Source organism: Pelodiscus sinensis, chromosome 5 (genome assembly GCF_049634645.1).
Source record: "Pelodiscus sinensis isolate JC-2024 chromosome 5, ASM4963464v1, whole genome shotgun sequence".
Taxonomy (NCBI): Eukaryota; Metazoa; Chordata; order Testudines; family Trionychidae; genus Pelodiscus; species Pelodiscus sinensis.
Genome location: NC_134715.1, coordinates 24,524,139 through 24,546,503, shown reverse-complemented (window position 1 = coordinate 24,546,503; position 22,365 = coordinate 24,524,139). Strand labels below are relative to the sequence as shown.

The following is a 22,365-nucleotide window of genomic DNA, read 5'->3' as shown; positions in this document are numbered from 1 at the left end:
TCTCCCCCAGTTTTGTTCAATAAAGAGAGATTCTATTTTTGAACACAATTGTCCTTTATTTTGTACATCAGGAAGGGGGGCTAGGGAAGGGTAAGTGGAAGGAGGTGAGGGAGGAATGGGGTACGAGCCCCCTATGGGGAGGACTGGTCTAACTCTGTGGGCTTCTGGGGGTGGAAGCTCTCCTGCAGCCCCCCAATTGTCCCCTCTCCCCAGATGGCAGCCTGCGGCAAGTGCAGCCGGGCTGATGGCCGAGTGCTGTGATGTGCCCAGTGTGGGTACTTCGGGCACTCCAAGCCAGGACTGCTTTGCAAGCGGGGCACCCCTGAGAACTGTCTGTCTGGGGTGGGGGTCGGGACCCTTTAAGCGCAGCCCTCAGCTAGCCTGAGACAGCATCTCCACGCTCTAAGTCCTCCTCTGATGCCCTGCTGGCACTGCTTCCGGCCATCCTTAAGCCTGGTTCAGGGTCCACTCTGTGTGGACATGCTAGTTCGAAATAGCAAAACGCTAATTCGAACTAGTTTTTTAGTCTAGATCCATTAGTTCGAATTAGCTTAGTTCGAATTAACTAATTCGAACTAAGTTAGTTCGAATTAACATTGTAGTGTAGACATACCCTTTCTTAGAGGCCCTGGATATGCTGCAGGGGGGGCTACAGGCTGGACACGCTAGCTCTGGTAGTGACCACACAGTCTCAAGCTCGAAGTGGTCAGACCCCTCTCCCAGTCCAGAGCCTTTCCCCACTCTTTGCTGGTCCCAGGTGCTCACCACATCCAGCTGCAAGCTGTGCTGCTTGGCCAGTTCCAGCTCTTTGTGTTGCTTCTCTGTTCCTTTTGGCTCTCTGAGCACTGCCAGTCTGCTGCTCAACACAGGGTCTGCAATCCTTGAGCTGTGTATGCCTGGCTCTGCTGTTGCAAGACTGTCTCTCCATACAGCTTGAACTCCTTGGCTGTCTGTGTCTGGTTCTATCGCTGCAGGACCTCTTCACACAGCTTGCACTACTCTTTCAGCTCTCTGTTTTTGCAGGACTTCTTCTGTACACAGCTTGTACTCCTTGGGCTGTGTCTCAGCTCTCTGTTTGCTCAGAGAGAGCCAGAACAATCCCAGCTTACAAGGAGGATGGAGCCTGGCCTCTCCCCTTCCTCACTGGCCTGTCCAACCTGTCAGTCAGGCTGAGCTGGAGTGTTGACTGCTTTCCATTGTCTCTGGGGTCTGTCAGTCTCATGAACCCTTCCCCTTCTGAAGCTGGGAGCTGGCAAACCAAAAAACTCCCACAGAGTTTTAGTAAGGGGTAATAGTCCCCTTACACTTAGGCTTCACAACCATGAACCCTCTCCTGGAGTTAGGCACCTAAGGCAGATCAGCTCTTCCTTGAAACAAAGGAAAAGGACTGGGTGGTGATGATGATGCCTCCAACATGCCCACTAGCCCAATATTTAGAATGCACAGCTAGGATTTGGGAGAGTCAGGAACAAATGCCTGCTTTAGGGCAGAGATTTCAGCTCAGGTCTCCTAGGTCAGTGCCCTAACCACTGGGATATAAGGTCATTCCCACGCTTACTCAGTGAATATTGAATTATTTATAAAAAGCGGAACAGTTCCAAAAGGTGAGCTGAAGAGGGCCTCCTTTTCTATATACTCTATAGCTCAGTGGCTAACGTGTTCAGATGGAAAACGAGAGACCGAGGTTCAAGTCTCTGCTCCAACCCAGAGATATTAACCTGGTTTTCTAACAACCCAGGGGCAGCACCACCAGACCCATGCACTAGACTAGGAGCACCGCTACCAGATTGAGCCCCAATGATGAGATTAATAGAGGAACATGTAAGTTTTGTGGATCCCACTGGGGCTTAGGTGTAAAACACATTTAGGACTTAGATTTGCACATGGTTTACAACAAGAAATGCAGGTGCCATGTGGACTTCACTGGCAGAACTTGAGGACCATGGGAGGTTAGCCACATACAGGGTTAGGCAGTAGCTGAGTGGAGGTTTATGAATGCCAGTAGCAGCTAAATGTTGGATGTAGAGAAAATTATTCTCCTTAACTCTGACGATAGGACAAGAAATGATGGGCTTAAGCTGCAGCAAGGGAAGTTTTGGTAGGACATTTGGAAAAAACTGCCTGTCAAGCTGGTTAACCACTAGAAAAAATTGCTTGGGGAAGTTGTGGAATTTCCATCACTGGAGGTATTTAAGAGCATGTTAGACATATACCTGTCAGGGATGGTCGACATAGTGCTTGGTACTGGCATGAGTGCCAGGGACTGCACTTGACCTCTTGAGGTTCCAGTTCTGTGATTTTATGATTCTATGAAAAATAATCTAACCAGTGTTAATTCATAACAACACACACACATAACTGGTGGCAGACTTCAGGTGCATGGGAAAGGTGGGGGCTCAGCTTCAGGCCCCCAGAAAGGGGCAGAGCCTTGGGCAGCACAGGTAGGGATAGGGTCAGACAGCCCTTAGTGCTGCCCAGACTGCATCACAAGTCCTCCAGCTAGTCCTCAGTACCACCTGGGGCTATGGCAGCGATTTAAAGGGCTCAGGGCTTGAGCCATTGCTGCTATGGAAGGAGCTTCAGTGTTAGCCTGGAGCCATGAACCCTTATAAATCACCATGCTCAGGGGCAGCTACTCCCATTTGTTCCTCTCCCGCTTTGATGGCCCTGAATACACACCAAGGCTGTGTCTAGACTGCAGGGTTTTTTCGAAAAAACTTCACCTGCGTCTAGACTACAGAAATTAAATCGAAAGAACGCAGCTTTTCTTTCAACAGCGGTACTCCTCATTTCACGAGGAAGAACGCCTTTTTTCGAAAGTGCTCTTTCGAAAAAAGGCATTCTTGAATGCAAACAGGGCTTTTTCGAAAGAGAGCATCCAGACTGCCTGGGTGCTCTCTTTCGAAAAAGTGGCTTGCTTTTTCGAAAGTACTCCTTGCAGTCTAGACTCTCTTTTTCGAAAGAGGCTTTTTCAAAAGTATCTTTCAATAAAGCCTCTTTCGAAAGAGGCTTGTAGCCCTAGTGATGAAATACAGTACTTTAAATTCAAAATTCTGTAAAGTGAAAAACTGTCAGGAGAGCAGTGAAGATTTAAATTATCGCACAATCTACTTGTACAATCAGTGCTAACTCCTGTGCTGCCATATGTGCACAGTTATTGTTAGCATCTAACATGGGTAAATCTAACACACATATGTCTACCAAAGCTGCAGTCACACCTTGTATAGCGTGGGCTTCATTCTGAAAATGTGAGGCTTGGGGCAATTACAATACCTGTGGATTATTTATATATGATGATAACAATAGCATGACAATGATGAGATATTTGCATATGCCTCATCAGATATTCAGTGCCATTTGTGTGCACAAATAAAAGGTATGTTGGCAACTTTGATAACTGCACATACATTTAGTGTACATTTTTGTACATGGCTCCATGCTTTTCAGGAAAACCAAGTTCCTGAAAGGCTTGTGAGCCATATGGCCATGTTTACAATTCAAAAAGATGCACTTTATGCCTATTTTTAGCTTATCAATTCAAAACCAACACATATATTTTACTCATTAACTAGAATATACATGGGTGCCTCTTTTCCTGCTGTTGTCACTTACTGAATGGGCAGTATGTATTCCTTTTCCAGAACCCAACATTATGATTACAGATAATTACTACTGTTGACCTTGTGAACCTACATCTTTTGTGTCAGCAGAGAGAAAATGAACACATGTGCAGCAATTATTTGAACACACACAGTTCAGCATGGTGCAAAGAACTCATGATTAATTCTTCAACTTTCATATGCTCTGGATGAGTTTAAATTTCACATCTTAACAGAGATTGCAGATGGTGGAAGGTTGAGATGGGAATGGGCCTAACTTGGGACGATGGGTCATGGAGGAGCTACACTCTGACAAATTTCCTTTGGTTCATAATATAATCCCCACACACCTCCAGGGTGTGGTGTGCCAACCCATTTCATGGCACTGAGACCACTTTCAGGAAACATGATGGCTGTGTCTGCATTGGCACCCCTTTCCAGAAAAGGGATGCTAATGAGACACTTTGGAATTGCAAATGCCGCGGGGAATTTAAATATCCCCCGCGGCATTTGCATGAACATGGCTACCGCTTTTTTCTGGCTCGGGGTTTTGCCGGAGAAAAGCACCAGTCTAGACGGGATCTTGCGGAAAATAAGCCCTTTTCCGGAAGATCCCTTATTCCTACTTGAAAGTAAGGGATCTTCCGGAAAAGGGCTTATTTTCCGCAAGATCCCATCTAGACTGGCGCTTTTCTCCGGCAAAACCCCGAGCCAGAAATAAGCGGCAGCCATGTTCATGCAAATGCCGTGGGGGATATTTAAATTCCCCGCAGCATTTGCAATTCTGAAGTGTCTCATTAGCATCCCTTTTCCGGAAAGGAGTGCCAATGAAGACACAGCCAATGAGTCTGCTAGACAGCCTTAGTGACCAGCCAGTTATTGGCTTGTCACTCATGGGGTAAGGACTCATGACTTTAGCCCCTAAGGTCCAACACTTAGTCCCACCTGCCAATGATCCAGATCCATCAGCTTTATAAGTTAGGCATCATCCGGAATTTCAGCTGTGAAGCTTGCCACATGCCCCCTCAGCTAGAAGTATGTAACCCACACATCTTCTGGGTCCCATCTAGTGGCCCCAAGACCAATTACAGAGAGAGAAATTAGTCTGCTCTCTAACCTTATCTACAGAAGCTACTGTACTAAGCTCCAAAGCACCCAGGTTCAATTCATCTGTTGATGACTGGGGTATGTTGACATTATGCAGTATTTCCCTCCAACAAATTATAAGGAACCTGTTGGAACATTGCTCCTCTCTGATCTGCTTCTTCTCTTTACCCTGTGCCCCTTGCAGTATGCACGGTCATCACATCATCCTTCTTTACCTTCTGGTCACAGACTCACTTCCTCACCATCCTATGACATCCAGAATTCACAGAAGATAGCTGGGGAGTCAGGAAGGCAAGCTGGCCAACAAGAGAGAACAGATGGAGCTGGCGTATCTGGCAACTCCATCAGCTTCTCTATTTGTGGATCTACATTGGCTTATAATGAATAAGAGGAGTTTGTGTTTAATGTAACTTGAAAACTGCCTTACTAATATGTGAGATGTTATGAAAATATACATGTGTATGAACTTTGCGGTTTATAATGACTGTGGGTGTTTTAGCTGTAAAGGGCCCAGAAAAACCTTAGACTCTCCAGGGTAATTTAAAAAAAAAAAAAAAAAAAAAAAGGCTCACTTCTGCCATGGTTACAGAATCTTTCACCAATAAAAAAATTATAGACAAATTGAAGAATTATTGTGTTAAAGCAATTTGATTTGATTATGAAGTGTGGATGACAGGATTTTATTTGCACTTTAAATAAAAATTTCCATGTGATCTAAACTATGGAGGTGCTAATAAGCTTCTTCCACATTTTCCCCTTCCTTAGTGTATCATGGCATCTGGCTCAAAAAATCAATGAAGAAAGGAAGATAAATTCTGTTAGGCTGTGTCTACACTGGCATGAATTTCCAGAAATGCTTAAAACAGAATAGTTTTCGTTATAAGTATTTCCGGAAAAGGAGCGTCTACAAGGGCAAAAAGCCCTTTTTCTGGAAAAGCGTCCGTGGCAAATGTAGACGCGCCTTTCCGGAAAAGAGCCCCAAGCATCACTTTCGCGATCAGGGCTTTTTTCCGGAAAAGACTACTGGGCTTTTTTCTGGAAAAGACTACAGTGTTCCGGAATAAGGACTTATGCCCGAGCGGGAGCAGAATAGTTTTTCCGGAATAGCGGCTGATTTTGTACAATAGAGCGTCGTTGCTTTTCCGGAAATTCAAGGGCCAGTGTAGACAGCTCGCAGCTTATTCCGGAAAAGCGGCTGATTTTCCGGAATAAGTGGCCCAGTGTAGACACAGCCTTAGTGAAGGACTCCAGCTACTTTCTTGGTGGCATGAATTTCAGCTCCACCTTTAGTAAGGATGTGATACATAAGAATGTTGGTAAGAGGTCTGTCTTGTGATACATATGAATGTTGGTAAGAGGTCTGTTACTAAACCTTATATATCATGTCATGTGGCTAATGTCAGTACTCAGTAGCTACAGTTACACACATCTTTTCTTTCACTTAAATGGCATCTCACATCTGAATAGGAAATATAGGGTTCTGCACCACCTTAAATACTGTTTAGACCACTAGAAATTATGCTACAATTAGAATTTTTGCAGTGTTCAAATGCTTTTGAAGCAAGTGGGAATAGGACTAATTACTTACGCCATTAGTGGTGTACTGTAATAATACAGATGATTTAGAACAATGGGCTAGCTAAAATGTTCTAGAGATTTTATCTTGCACTGCATGAGCTAGTTTAGTTATATTTTATCTACTACATATTTGAGAGAGTTTGTCTATCTGTCTGTCCATCTGTCCAAGAACTCCTCCTAAATGGTAAGAGCTAGGACCGCCAAATTCAGTATCGAACTTCCACTTTTCACAACTTAAACCAAGGTCAGGGTTTGGTTTTGCCAGGGATATGCCTGGAATGGGATTGCTTCTCATAAAACCGTACAGAAAAGAAACAGAATCTCCAAGTAGGTGAAAGGGGCCAGCTGGCAGTGCCTCCCCTTGCCACATCCGGGACTGCCCAGCCTGGAGCCTCCCATCTACCATGTGCCCTTTAATGAGAGGAAAATGGAGCGTTTGCTGCATTACTCAATTTGGCTGGGGAACACAGAGGGCAGACAAACCTGGACCTGCCCCAGCCAGGGAACATGCACCCCTTCCCCAGCTGTGCCTGTTGGATCTTTATCAGCCATGGAGAGGTGCTTCTCACCTGAACCCAAGGTGCAGGGGTGAGAGAAGTCTGGGCTAGTCTCTCCCCAGGGCAGCCTGCATGCTGAAACCCTTATCCCCAAACTCACCTAAGAGCAATGATTTAAATGAAGCAAGTACATTTTCATTTTATTTTCCAAAGCCCCTTCCCCTCCAAAAATTAATTGAGTTTAGGACACAAGCAACACTGAGTAAATCTTCTACAGATTGAACCTCTCTAACCTGGCACTCTCTGGTCCAGCAACATCCATGGTCCAGCAGGATTTTAATTAGCTGGATGCCCACTTATCATTAATTTGGCCAAGTTTCCTATAGTCCCATAAAGTTTGTTTATAGCCACAAGTCCAGGCTTTCAGTGTTCTGTGTTATTTAGCTCCAATTTACTCCTAAATCTCTTCTAAGAGCCCAGTAAGCAGTGGAAGTGTTGGTAATACTGACAGACAATATTGACCTCCTGTGGCTTGGCAAATTCTCTAGTTTGGCACCAGTCAGGTCCCAACAGTGCTGGACTAGAGATGTTCAACCTGTAGTAAACATATCTGTATACCACATGAAATAGAGCAGATGCTAATCTGCATTTCACTAATATGTACAGAGTTTGCACTCTCCCTTCTCAGAGATTTAACAGAGTGCCATATTGAGATCTCTTCTGATAAGAATTTTTTATAATTATAAAATAAGTTACACTGTGAAGTATCATCATAAAAAACTAAATCGTCACCTGTCAAAATAAATGAATAAGGATAATGCATCACAAAATGTACTTTGCTTCTTAGCTTACTTTTTTTAAATGGCAATTGTTCACTTAATTGCTGATCCAAAACATTCAGTAATTTGGAATGGGTTTCCTATTAGCTCAAATTAGAGATGTTCTACTGTAAAGAATTGTTCTACTGTACCGTATTTAACTCATTAAAATGGACAAAAGAGGTTTTATGTTGTATATGCTAGCAAAGTACTGTAATTATTTGAACACACAAAAGCCTCAGAAGGAAAATAACTGTTCTTGAACTTGCAGATTTGTCATACTGAAGCTAAGCACAGGGAATATTTCTGAAACATTTCACAGCTGCATAGCCATAAAGAACTGCTCTGGTGTGTCCACAATTGGCTATGAACAGCTATGGGATGGTAACAGTTTTGGTCACTAAAAGTTTAACTCCTGATTTGTTAATGTAGATATGAAAGCCACTTTCTTTTCTCATTATCACTCCCATAATGCAGGAAGGTTAAGAGCAATAATGTCTATATTCAAAGCACATTCTTTACACTTTACTTAGGCAAAACTTTGTCTCACTGAAGTAATAAGGAGAGGTACGATACATGACATATACAATAAAAGTTATACACCATCACTCCAGAGGATGGGCATAAGGCTGACAGATTGGTATGCAGCACCTCAAACCCACATAAGACTTATTTTGAGAATGTAAGTGGAATTTAAGTGATGAATAGGCCTTGTGCTGGGCTTATGCAGAGAGGTGAATATGTACTCTATGGATAGAAACCAAGAGTAACCAAGACTGTGGTTATGAAAAATATAAGTCAACATGACAAATATCAATGACAATAATAATATTTCCAATCTTGTATTTTGAAGTAATAAGTATATTTCTCCTGAAACCTTGCTCCATGTACCCAAATGAGAAGAAAGAAACTAACTCAAATAAATATTCATTCATTATGGATATTTTTGATGCCTCAAATTCATACTCAATAAAAACTGACAGGGAAAATCTGTATTTTCTGGGCTTCTAACTTTGCAGCAAGGCTTCAGGAGAAACTCAGGTCTGTCATACATCTTGCAAATGCCCACTATGACACTTTAGAAGCCCAACTAAGGAAGAGCCATCAGATATTTGCAATATACTTTCAAATGTGTTGGAAACATAAAGTATGTAAATGAATTCAACCAAGCCTTCGAATCTGGTCTCTAAACAGGGGAACTGACAGCCTTTGTGAACCCCTCGACAAAGTGGAAGATGTTGGCTCTCTGCCCCTGGAAGGGGCGGGGCCAGGGATAGCCAATTCTCCATGATGCTCAGAGTGTGGCAAGACCTCCCCCACCCCCCAGCCCTCAGAGTTGCATGAAGCATGCAGTGTAGTGTTCTGGCAGTGATTTAAAGGGTCTGGAGCTCCAGCCACTGTCATTGCTGCAATAGCAGTAGCAGCAGCCAGAAACCCTGGGCCCCTTTGTAACGCTGGACCTCAGGGCAACTGCTCCTTTTGCCCTCCCCAGTTCCCCTTGTTGGTGGGTTGACTTTAAATATTAATTTCTGCTGCTATCCCAGTGAACCAGCTAAAAAGAGTCCATATTTCTATTTTATGGCCAATTGGGATGCTTTTCTATGAAATACCTTTCTACTACATAAAGTAATGGAAACTATTTTTCTTAAACAGAGTATAGATACTTAATGCAATAGATAGTTTTAAGATTCAAACACATCTATCCTCTTTTTTGCATTTTGAACAATTACATCCTAACAATAATTAGAAAATTAAATTAAAATCTGTATTGTGGGAGAATGATTATTACAAAGTAGGGCAAATATATCTCATTTCAATCTCTCTCTCTCTCTCTCTCTCTCTCTCTCTCATCTCCTCAATATTGGTGTACATCTCTTATTGCCTATCAATAGCCACAGCTTGAAATTAAACTTGTAGCCATGACCAAACACAAGTAACATGCACAATTTTTGACATAGTGTATGTGTCAACAATGTGACAGATGTTTGTAAGCTATTTTAACTATGTCCTGATTACTGGTGCTCTTAATGAAGAATTTTGCATTTTACTAATGGTGCCTATATGAACATCCAAAATTTGTCTTAAATAGGCAATTGCTACAATAGCAGGATACAAATCAATGCATAAGAGAATATACTCACTAGCTTGTTGATGATCCTCTTCATTCGGGAAAGCACCGAATTCAGACACAGACACCTTGCTTTTCAATAAGAAGGTCAGAGTACTGTCAAGTTTCTCCACAGAAGTAAACTTGAAAGCCTGTTTAGAAGAAAGATACAAGAAAAATTCAGTACACATAGAGCTTATGTATTATTAACCATGTCCTTGGAGTGGCGGTGAATCAAAGAATTTAAACAAAATAATCATAAGCTCAGTGTCATTAAGGTTAGTTCATTTTTGAAAGACCACAAAAAAAGTAAGATGACATAGGACCACCAAGACAATTTGACCAAAATAAGGAGGGATCCCGCTGCTGCTGCCCCAGCTGGATTGCCTGCTGGGGTCCGGCAGCTCACACTGCCACAGACTCCAGCCCCACTACCATGAGCTGCTAGGGACTGGCTCTAGCTCTGATCGGGCTGCCAAGGGCTCAGGCTCTGGCCCCAGCCCCGCAGCAGCCTGTGGTTCTGGTCCTGCTTTCACCAGCTGTCCGAGGCTCCAGCCCCACTCTGTTGTGGGCTGCTGGGGCTTTCTCCAGCCCCAGACCTAGGTCCTCTGCCGCAGACTGCTGAGACTGTGGGCTCCTGCTCCACAGGCTCTGGCCCAGCTTCCGCAGGCTGTCCAGGGCTCCAGACCCATGCTGCTGGGGGCTGCCACCAGCCTCAGTCTTGGTCTCGCTTCCACAGACTGACCGCGCTGCCATGGGCTGTTGCTGGCCTACTCCTGCACCGGCAGGGGCTGCCCCAACATGGTCCCAGTGACACAGGCTATTGAGGGCTGCTGCCAGCTTCTGCCCCATCCCACTGCTTCAACCAGCCCCTCCTGGACTGCTCTTCTGCCACTAGGCTACCGGGGTTTTCTGATCAAGGAGCATCTGTGGTCCTGCCAGACCATGGATGTTGCTGGACCAGAGAATTCAGTTTTGGGAGGTGCTACCTATACACATATCTGAGGATCAGGGGCAACTGTGTGGGAAGTATTAGTGGTGTTATGGCAAAACAATTTGACTAGCACATTTATTAGCTACAGAAGGCACTCACAATGCACTGTCAGGAACCAAGTTACATTAGTTGCAATGTTCTAAGCTAATGTCCCATCTCTGCACCATACTCAAAATAGCTGAAGATGCAATAGTGCCTCATGGAAACCTGGCACATAATGGAGACAGTGCAATCTGCTTTTCCCCAATGCAGCTAGTACTTCCGTGGGCTAAGAAAGCAGGTGGAATGGCCAGGCTCGTAGCTGTGTTTCCTCCTTGTCACCTTTGAGGCACCAAAGAGAGTAATCTTAATTGCAGAGAAACTGTGGCAAGCCCTTTGGAGTGAGTTGCACAAAAAGTTCCTTTCACGTTCTTGCCATCCAATCTAACTCCAGAGCAGGGCTTGCCACTATTATTGTTCTAACATAATTTTTGAGAGAGGTGTTCCAAACAAAGAGGCTTATAGTATATTATATAATATTTAATATAACAAAAGGTTTTGAAGGGTTTAATTTACATATACAGATATCACTTTATAAATGTATTAGGATACCTCTACCCTGCAGCTGGAGATGTCATTGTGGCAATCCCATGCTACCTTTAATCTAGCTAGCATGGCTAAAAGTAGCCGTGAAGATGTGTAGTACAAGATTCAATGCAGGCTAGCAAGGTGAGTACGTGGCAAGGGTCCTCAGGGTGCTTCTATAACCCTCCGTAAAGTCTGTGCTGACACAGTTTTGCTGCCATTTTTAGCATGCTCCCTGGGGGTATGTCTACACTACAAAGTTAGTTCGAACTAACGGACGTTAGTTCGAACTAACTTTAATAGGTGCTACACTAGCGCTCCGCTAGTTCGAATTTGAATCGAACTAGCGGAGCGCTTAGTTCGAACTAGGTAAACCTCATTTTACGAGGACTAACGCCTAGTTCGAACTAGCTAGTTCGAACTAAGGGCTGTGTAGCCCTTTAGTTCGAACTAGTGGGAGGCTAGCCCTCCCCAGGTTTCCCTGGTGGCCACTCTGGCCAACACCAGGGAAACTCTATGCCCCCCTCCCGGCCCCGGACCCCTTAAAGGGGCACGGGCTGGCTACGGTGCCCGTGCCAGGTGCAAGCCTGCCAGCACCCAGCTAGCAGACCCTGCACCTGGTACGGCACAGAGCCACCCACCCGATGCCCCCCAGCCCACCCCCTCTTGCCGGGACCAGGCTGGCGGCTCCCGGGAGCTTGCCCTGGACCGCAAGAGGCGGGCACCTTCCTGGGCTAGTGCGGACATCGTGGACCTCGTCCACGATCTCCGCACTAGGCACAGGAAAGTGGCCGGCTAGGGCAGGAGAGCTGCCAGCCTGGCCACCCAGGAGCAGGTGTGCATGAAAATCAAGGGGGTCCACTGAGACCCCCGACACTGAGCCCTGAGCTTACAATGGCCGTACTGGGTCAGACCAAAGGTCCATCTAGCCCAGTAGCCTGTCTGCCAACAGCGGCCAACCCTAGGGACCCTGGAGGGGATGGACCGAAGACAATGACCAAGCCATTTGTCTCGTGCCATCCCTCTCCAGCCTTCCACAAACTTTGGGCAGGGACACCACTCCTACCCCCTGGCTAATAGGACTCCATGGACCCAACCTCCATCACTGTATCTCACTTCCCTTTAAACTCTGTTCTAGTTCTAGCCTTCACAGCCTCCTGCAGCAAGGAGTTCCACAGGTTGACTATTTGCTTTGTCAAGAACAACTTTCTCTTACTAGTTTGAAGCCTGCTACCCATTCCTTTCCTTTGGTGTCCTCTAGTCCTTCTTTATGGGAACTCAGGAAGAACTTTTCTGAATGCACCCTCTCCACCCAACCCCTGCTTTTAGAGACCTCTATCCTGTCCCCCCTCCGTCTCCTCTTTTCTAAGCTGAACAGTCCCAGTCTCTGTAGCCTTTCTTCATCTGGGACCTGTTCCCAACCCCTGATCGTGTTAGTTGCCCTCCCCTCTCCCAGCCTTTCTCTTCCCCTCTCCCACCTCCTTTTCCCAGTCTCCCCGAGTTTTTTTCAATAAAGACAGAGTCAATGTTGGAAGAAACGTTATCTTTATTTTGTACATCAATAAGAAGGGGGGCTAGGGAAGGGTAAGTGGAAGGAGATGAGGGAGGAATGGGGTACGAGCCCCCGATGGGGAGGACTGGGCTGGCTCTGCGGGCTTCTGGGGGTGGAAGCTCTCCTGCAGCCCCCCGATTGCCCCCTCTCCCCAGATGGCAGCCTGCGGCAAGTGCAGCCGGGCTGATGGCCGAGTGGTGTGATGTGCCCAGTGTGGGCACTCAGGGCACTCCAAGCCAGAACTTCTTTGCAAGCGGGGCACCCCTTAGAACTGTGTGTCCGGGGTGGGGGTCGGGACCCTTTAAGCGCAGCCCTCGGCTAGCCTGAGACAGCATCTCCATGCTCTAAGTCCTCCTTTTATGCCCTGCCGGCACTGCTTCCGGCCATCATTAAGCCCTGTTCAGAGTCCACTCAATGTGGACTTACTAGTTCGAACTAGCAAAACGCTAGTTCGAACTAGTTTTTAGTTCTAGATGCGTTAGTTCGAACTAGCTTAGTTCGAATTAACTAATTCGAACTAAGTTAGTTCGAACTAGCGCTGTAGTGTAGACGTACCCTGGATTAAAGCTAGCACAGGTAGCCAGCCTGTGCTGCAGTCACACCTCTAACTGTACTACTGATATACCCTCAGACTCATGGCAGCTGAGGAATCTTTTACTGAGGGAATGTTTCTGAGTATGCCCTACCGTACATAAAAATATGCACTAATAAATGAAAACAACAACTGAAAACATTGACTACAGGCCAGCCACAAGGATATCCACTTTGGAAAAAGCAAAAACTTAAATAGCAGCAAACTTTTTGCAGATCTGAAAGGATCCTACAAAACACTGTACTGTAGTTCAGAGAGATCTCTATGTTTTATCATGAAAGCCTGTGACAGACCGAGCCGGGTCTGGGCACAGCTGAGGGCATCTGCTCAGGGTGAATTGCTCAAATTTGGGGCTCCTTACAGCCCCCAGACTGGAGACCTTCCCAAATAAGCCACAAACCAGTCCCACAGAGCGCTTCAGCTGCCTGCCTGGCCAGCCAGAAACCTCACGAGCAAAACCCCTCTGAGACCTCAGCAATATCTGTGCCCAGATGGCTCTGGGCCTGCCCACAGGTGAGGGGTCTTAGAGCCCAATCTCACCAGCCCCAAACAAGTTGTGTCCGGTTCCAAGAAACCAGCCACAGATCCCAGGTCAATGTACACTCTGGACCTTACCCACAAGATCACGCTGAGCCAATCCTTTAGAATCTAAAATCTAAAGGTTTATTACTGAAAGAACGAAAAGCATGAGAGCAAGGTTGTTAAAGTACCATATATTACATGCATCGAATCTCCCAGTTCTCGATGCAGGCTCGCAGCAGAGATGTTATAACTGCTGGCTTAAAAGTCATTGGTGTACAGCCTATGTCTGGATGGGTCCACAGTTCTTCCCGGCTCGTGATTTCCTGCGAGGCCGCATCTAGGGTCAGGAGCAGATCTGAAGACAAAATGGAGGCTGCCACATGGCATCTTTATACCTCCTTCCTGGTCTCTTCTTGGCTGCAGCAGGTCACCTGGCCCGTGGCCTATCCTTGTGTTCCCTGCTGGTAGCCCCTAGGTATCAGTCACCATTCTTGAGGTGTGTCCTTGGCCTATAGACGGCTATTGTTCCATAGAGACTTGCTCATTAGCATGTCCGTAGGCTGAGCTGCTTTGCCCATAGTTCAACCACATACAGAGAAACATTTGGTATCCACACAAAGTACATGCTTATAACTTCACACACCGACATTATACAATTACACGAATAGCATATATGGAATCTGAAGAAAGTAAGCTTCTATTCGACACCTCACATGGCCCACTTTTTGTACCACTTTTGGGGCCAACACTTCCCCCCCATGGATATATCCGTGATCTGGCTGCTCCCCTCAAAATCCAGTAACGTGACACAGCCACACAGTTCTGTCATTTTCTTTGGGTTTTTCCCTCATAAAGTGACACTGATTTCTGATTTAGAATGGAAAGCTCATATGCAACATTGGATAAAAATCATTTAACTACTTAACTACAGCGATATATTTAATTTATAAGCTACTACTTTGAATTATGGCTAATTAATTTCTCTATATGGAAATTAAGGTATCAGTTAACTTCTGATAAAAGTCAAAAGATGGGAGACTCAACCAAAATATAGCAAAAATGATTATTAATGTATTGCAAAAGCAACTGAGAGGAAGAAAAACAAACCAAGATAGCAACACTTCATTGACGTCTATGGAGCTCCACGTGTTCATGTGTAGAATTTGTCCTTTTACATAACTTTCTGGGATTGTACATTTAATAATGGTTTTGTTTTTAGAAAGATATTTTAAAAACTCATCCTATCATGCCCAACCCTCTATGTTAAGCTGCTTAGGGTCTGTAAATATGTCTGAAGATCTGACTCGTTTCTACAGTATCATGAGGCCAATATGCACTACACAGCTATCAGAATATGGTTCCAAAGCTAGCCTAACTGGTATAAAAGTCATCTTCCAATGGCAAGGATTCAATGTAGAGTCTTTTGCTCACTCTCAATCCCTGTGGCCAGTTTGAGTTAATGCAGTTCTTGGCCAGACACTTTTGCACACAGACCCCTTTCATGTACTGTGTACCAATTAGTACTAAAGGATCTGGACTTTAATGCTTACTACCATATGAAATCCCCTAGTAACTGGGTCTCATTCAAGAAAACACTTAAGCACATAATTTAACTTAAGTGTGTGCATCAATCAAATTGAAGTCAATGAGAATTAAGCACATGGTTGAAGTTAAGGAGGTGCTTAAGTACTTCCTGAATATGAAGGCATACATGTTCTCTGAATCACAGCCAGCACTCAATAACATGCATTAATAGAACCGGACTCTTAATTTGTGCAGCTAATACTTATCTGGTAGACTTGCAAACTTCGCATTGACTTTAGCAGCTTAAAATAAGTCATGCTTTCATACCAATGAACTATCCTTCAACATATCCTACGTATCAGACAATATATTATATGTGTCATTGACTTTCAATGAGACTTAGGCACTGATGAGCCTAAGTCATTTTCGAAAATAGGATTGAGGTTACTAAATCACATATGTGCTTTTGAAAATGTTACCCATAATTTTGAGTGGAGAGTCCAAAGTTGCAGGAACAGCAGGAAACATTTTAACATGGTAGCTGTTGAAGTTGTTTATAAAGTTCAACTATTAAAATGAGTATCAATTAGGAAATGGATTCATGGGTAGACTTCATGTGAGGCTTTGTGATTCATCACACAAATAGCAGCACGTATGTTGTATCTATTTCATACGACTTTTTATAGACAAGCTGGATTTAATTATTTGTATTTGCCTCCCCTGCTTCTTTACATAATGTATCTGGAATCATATTTAATGTGCATGATAAAAACATCTTTTGATATATCCAGTGTCTCAAAAGCTAAATATATTATCCAAAAATAGTCTGATGTGAAGATTCCCTAAACCTGTCTAGATATTCAAAGTCAATCTTATTATCAATCACAATATCAATATTAAGCACCTGCAACAAGTTTCCATCTTCACTCTGAAACCAAAGGAAATCTTAAAATTAAAAAATCTAAAAAAAAAGATCAATATCTGTATTACAGGTTGACCCTCTCTAGCCTGGCACACTCAGGACCTGAGCAGTTCCAAACCAGATAATTTGTTGAACCAAAGGAGGCAAATATTGTCTAGTTATATTACCAACACTTCCACTGCTTACTGGGCTCTTAGAAGACATTTAGGAGTAAAGTAGAGTTAAATAACAGCACAGAACACTGAGCGCCAGGACTGATGGCTGTAAATAAACTTTATGAGATGATGGGAAACTTGGCCACACCCATGATAAGTGGACAACTGGCTAAATAAAATCATTCCAGACTACAGATGTTGCCGAACCAGAGAGTGCAGGACTAGAGAGGTTAAAACTGTAGACGATGTACCCACCATTGTCCGCGTCCTAAAGAATCAAATCAATTGGATTTAGTCATTTAGGTTACGTCTAGACTACAAGCCTCTTTCGAAAGAGAGCGTCTAGACTGCAACTGCTTCTTTCGAAAAAGTGATCCGCTTTTTCAAAAGAGAACACCCAGGCAGTCTGGATACTCCGTTTCGAAAAAGCCCTGTTTGCATTCAAGAACACCTTTTTTCAAAAGAGCACTTTCGAAAAAAGGCATTCTTCCTTGTAAAATGAGGTTTACCACAGTAAAAAAAACCCAACTGCGTTCTTTCCATTTAATTTCAAAAGAACGCGGTGGAAGTCTAGATGAAGGGGAAGTTTTTTCGAAAAAAGTGGCTTTTCGAAAAAATCCTGTAGGCTAGACACACCCAAGGTGTTACTCAAACCTTCATATCAGGCGACTATGTTCTGATTTGGCCAAAAGTAAAAAAATGAACTGAGCATTCTATTCCTATTTTTTTAGTGGACATTAATGAAATCATGTCAAAATAATGTGAAATGTTAGCAACAGAAGATACAATCTCATAAATATATTATTATACAAACATGACATACTTGGTATGTCTTATAGGACTAATTTGTGTTTATTACAAGACTTTAATAAGCATCTCAGATTGTAAACATTCACAAGAAACTTGAACTTTTCTTTAAAATCACAGAATGCTGTTTCTTTGATCAATAATTGCCATAAGCATTTGTATTTGACTTTAATTTTGTTTTATGTTATATCTCATTGTTACATAAACTGCTGTTGCCCCAGGATTTCTTTGGAGATAAAATGTTAGTCTCAAAGGATTTAATTATACTGGTTAAATAAAAGTTACTACGAGTCTTGTTACTTGATTGGAATTCTAATTATCTTCCTAAACTGCATTTTGGTTTTCCTTATGTGAATCTTTTTGTAAGGCTTGTTTAGAATAAGCCTTTAAAACGTATCTTGTTGCCACACTTTGTTAACACAGAGCGAGAGTCACCTAGCAATAGCTCAAAACTTTTTGAAAACCAGGAAATACAGACTTACAGAAAACACTCCTGCAACCTTGACTGTCTCCCTACAGTTGGCAACAGCTGCTGGAAATTATCTGCACACATTGCAGCAGCATTCATTGGGCTAGGTGTAGCTGTATTGAATGGGGTAGGTATACGTTTGCATAGCGTAGAAAAGCTGTGATTGTGATATAAGTAAGTGGGAATGGTTTATAGAAGAGCTTGAAGTGGTTGCTGAATTTTACAAGTGTAGTACAGGCAGTCCCCGGGTTACATGCATCCGACTTACATCGGATCCCTACTTACAAACGGGGTGAGGCAACCTTGCAATAGCTGCTTCTCCCCAGCAGACCAGGGAGACGCGAAGCTAGCGCCCCCTCCCAGCAGACCAGGGAGACGCGAAGCTAGCGCCCCCACCCCCCTCCCCCAGCAGACCAGGGAGACGTGGAGCGGCATTTCTCAGCAGACACCTCAGCTTGAGAATAAAGGACTGAGGGAAGTGAGGTGTGGGAGAATAAAACTGAGCTCTGGAGAAATGTTTGGCTAGAGTTTCCCCTACAATATGTACCAGTTCCGACTTACATACAAATTCAACTTAAGAACAAACCTACAGTCCCTATCTTGTACGTAACCCGGGGACTGCCTGTATTCTCTTAGGCTCAGTGTTTGAATATACAGCAATTGCAAGCAGCCCCTGCCCATCACAGTGAAGCAGAGTGCTATGGGCATCAGGAGGCATAGCACAAACAGGGTATAGTTAAGGTTGGAATGACATTTACCTTAACTCTGTATTTCCTGTTTTCAGAAATTTCAGTTTTGCTGAAGCCAACGTTCTGGAAGGACACAAACTATTACAGGGCAACCTTAACTCTGTGTTAAAGATTTGGCCATTCAATATTTTTAAACAGAAAGATAAATGTTTGTTGGTAGGAGTTAGTGATCATCTAGGCCGATGCAGTTCTCACTTAAGTTTACAGTTCACATGCTATTGTGGCTAGGTAGTAATTAAAAAAACCTAGTTGTATATAGTTCTCTGAGAACTCAAAGAACTTGATATTATCACCATTTTACATATGCAAAACGGAGGCACAGTAAGGCACATAAGCTCTCACTACGAATACATACTGTGACGGGCCGTCACCGGCCCGCACTCCCGGGGGGCCGGCGGGCCGGAAGACTGGTGCGGACATGTGCGAGGCGCCCCAGCGCCGCAGACGCCGCGGCCGGGGCAGCTGGAGCCTGCCCCTGCGACTGTGCAGGCGCGCGGCAGACGGCCCCCGCATGGGGGAGGTTAGGGGAGGAGGCATGGCCGCCGGAGCAACCCGCGGCGCCTGAGGCCGGCAAGGCCGGCGGCCAACGGCGGGGCCGGCGGGACGCTTTAAAACGCCTTGCCGGCCCGGAAGAGGGGAAGGAGGCTTCCCACTGGGGGAGCAGGAGGCAATCAGCGTCCCGGGATGGACCGGGGACGCACTCGGGCCCGGACAGCGGCCCAACACTGTGCCCGGGGGTCTCACGCCAGCCCCTACCGCTGGCGGACCACGAGCCTGGGCTCCGACAGCGAGCCAGACAGCGCCCAGCGGCTACGCAGGGAACGCCCTGGCCGGCTCAGGAGACGCGACAGGTGGCTGGCTCCTGGGTTCTCTACAGACCCCCCCCCCCCACGCCAACTCGCGCAACAGAAGCACGGTAAGTCGGGAGGGAGCATAGACCGTCGGTGGGGGCAGGACGAAGGGAGGAAGCAGCCCGGGGCGGAGGCCTTCTGGCGCCCGTGGGTAGACGGGTTACGGAAGAAGGGACCCCCCGTCTACCGTGCCGGGGCATGAATAAGCCCCGACGCTCAGGGCCCTGGGCTGGGACCTGGAGAGTGGGTGGGACCGGGTCCCTCTCCCTCCCTCGCCGAAGCCGTCAACCCTGAGCAACGCCAACCGGGACAGGCTGTGGGACTGAGACACGCAGCATTAGGAGGTCGGAGTCGGAATAAGGGGCTCGGACCCTTCAGCCCGTGGGGACGAGTAACGCGGGCGGGTTTGCTGACCCCCCTCTTCTCTCGGGGAGGGAGGTGATCGCACCCAACTGCCCGGCCTGCCCGGCAGGGACCCAGGGGCCGGAGGCAAGCAAAGGAGGGCCAGGGGTCCGCGGGGTCCCCCCTCTGGACTTGGGAGGGGGTGATCGCACCCCGAGCCCTCCACACATACCCTCTTCACTCCTCCCCTCTAATGAGAGTTCACATTCACATGCAATTTCTTGTCTTTTCAAAAATAGTTTCAGTGTCTTCTGAATTTTGGCTGTACTCAGATGATGGTTTGGTTTTTGTTTTTTTGTTTTTAACTAAAAAACCCTTGTCAAAGGCAGATTTTCCCTGACTGCTTACAGTTCATTCTCAGATTTCCGTCCAAATTTCTTTTAAAAGTTGTCTGTTCAAAACAGTGTTCAGTAGCCCATTCATCTCAGTGAGATGTGCTGAGATGAAAGAGTATGCAATATGCATGAATACAGCTTAAAACAATAGCTCTGAAATGAGTGAACTCCTCTATTCCTATCAGTGGGGTTTCTCTTCCCCTCTCCTCAGGGCAGGAGGAGAATTTCTGATATACATCAAGTATACCACTTCTCACATCCTATTTCAGTACCATTGTGCATGCTGCAAGCATACCCGCTCTATGCTTCCTCCACAGATCGCCAGGGTATACGACATCTTGGCAAACAGACAAAACAGGGACTGCGGCTCAGACACTAAGGCTATGTCTAGTCTACATCCCTTTTTCAGAAAAGGGATGTAAATTAGACGTACCGCAATTGCTAATGAAGCGGGGATTTAAATCTCCCGCGCTTCATTAGCATAAAAATGGCTGCCACTTTTTTTTTGGCACGGAGCTTTGTCAGAGAAAAGCGCCAGTCTAGACGCTGATCTTTCGAAAAATAAAGCCTTTTCCAAAAGATCCCTTATCCCTTATTCCAAGGGGGATAGATGGCACCATATTATGGCAGCCATATAGATGGCTTTTTTTCGGCATGGAGCTGTGTCGGAGAAAAGCACCAGTCTAGACACTGATCTTTTGAAAAATAAAGCCGTTTCCGAAAGATCCCTTATCCCTTATTTCAAGAGGGATAAGGGATCTTTCGGAAAAGGCTTTATTTTTCTAAAGATCAACGTCTAGACTAGCGCTTTTCTCTGACAAAGCTCCGTGCTGAAAAAAAGCAGCAGCCATTTTTATGCTAATGAAGCGTGGGAGATTTAAATCCCCGCTTCATTAGCAATTGCAATACGTCTAATTTACATCCCTTTTCTGAAAAAGGGATGTAGTCTAGACGTAGCCTAAGGGTATGTCTAGACTACATGGCTCCATCGATGGAGCCATATGGATGAGTTTACTATACATAGGAAAATGAAGCGGCAATTTAAATAATCACCGCTTCATTTACATCAAAATGGCCGCTATGCTGTGCCAATCAGCTGTTTGGTGGCACAGCGCAGTGGCCATGTTGATGTAAATGAAGTGACAATTATTTAAATCGCTGCTTCATTTCCCTATGTCTAGTAAACTCATCTACATGGCTCTTTCGATGGAGCCATGTAGTCTAGACATACCCCAATAGGAGGAAGGGACTTCCAGTCCACATAAGGTGGGGTGGGAGGAAAGGGAAAGGGGCTCAGATCCTACCACACACACAGAAAGAGAAAATATGGTGCTATCTACCTTCCAGCCACTCCCATCTCTCTCTTTCCCATTGTCCCACTCCATCACCAAATTCCCCCAAATCCTCTTATCTGCACTATCTCCCATCTCCATTTAATCCCCTCCCCTTACTGTAGGCTTACTGCAGCCCCAAGTCCCTCTCATTCCTATTTCCCCCACTCCTCCAGCCCCCAAATACTCTTCCCTGCCTGCAAGCAGTCGCTTTAAAAATAATACTAGTTTTTTAAAATAGATTTTTTAGTAATAAGCTTCCCACCCTTTCCCAGATTTCTGCCCCATGGAGCTCAAACTGGCACTTGGTGGAGTCAGATTGAAGGAACCACCACTTTCCCCCTTGAGCTAATCAACTAGCATGAAACTCTGTAGGCTGACAATCCTGTTAATGCTTTTGTTTGTGCATGCGCAGTGATGTCTATTAGGAGTGAAAATAAACACATGTTGCTTGCTAGAAGCCTAACTGCAGAAGCAAAATCTTTCTCAGTAAGGGGTGGTTGAGCTCTGTTGGAGTAACGCTGAGTATCGAGACCTTGGCCCAATAATCTAAGTCTTGGATTTACCTCTATGGGTGAGGTAGAAGGTCGTCAGAGTTTCTGAACTTTAAGAAAAGTGGTTTTTATTTTCTAGGGGCTTTATCTCGGGAATCACTTGTTCAAATGTCCCCAGATTTAGACTGCTAACAGAATACAAGCTCTCATTAGGCACATCAAGTCTTCAAGTCAAGCATTAACAGAAACCTCATCTTAACCTTCACTGTAACAGGGCTTTTGCTTTGCTATAATAAGAGGTTAAAGGAGTTTGAAAATTGTGGGAAATAGCTTAGCTAGTGCAGTTACATTGCTCCATGGGTTAATGGTCTTCATTAAAAATAACAATGTAGAGCA

At 45.0% G+C, this 22,365-nt stretch overlaps 1 protein-coding gene across 4 annotated transcripts in view; it reads right to left on the bottom strand.

Annotated features, from left to right (window-relative positions):
* The window catches only part of BANK1 (B cell scaffold protein with ankyrin repeats 1), a 425,960-nt gene that overhangs the window by 302,134 nt on the left and 101,461 nt on the right, over positions 1-22,365 (bottom strand). For all 4 annotated transcript variants that reach the window (XR_012904054.1, XM_075929668.1, XM_075929667.1 and 1 more), the window contains exon 7: positions 9,741-9,858. Coding sequence is in view for 3 of the 4 variants with exons in the window: in XM_075929668.1 (XP_075785783.1) it covers positions 9,741-9,858 (118 nt within the window). In the remaining variant the exon portion in view is untranslated. The remainder of the gene's footprint in view (positions 1-9,740; positions 9,859-22,365) is intronic.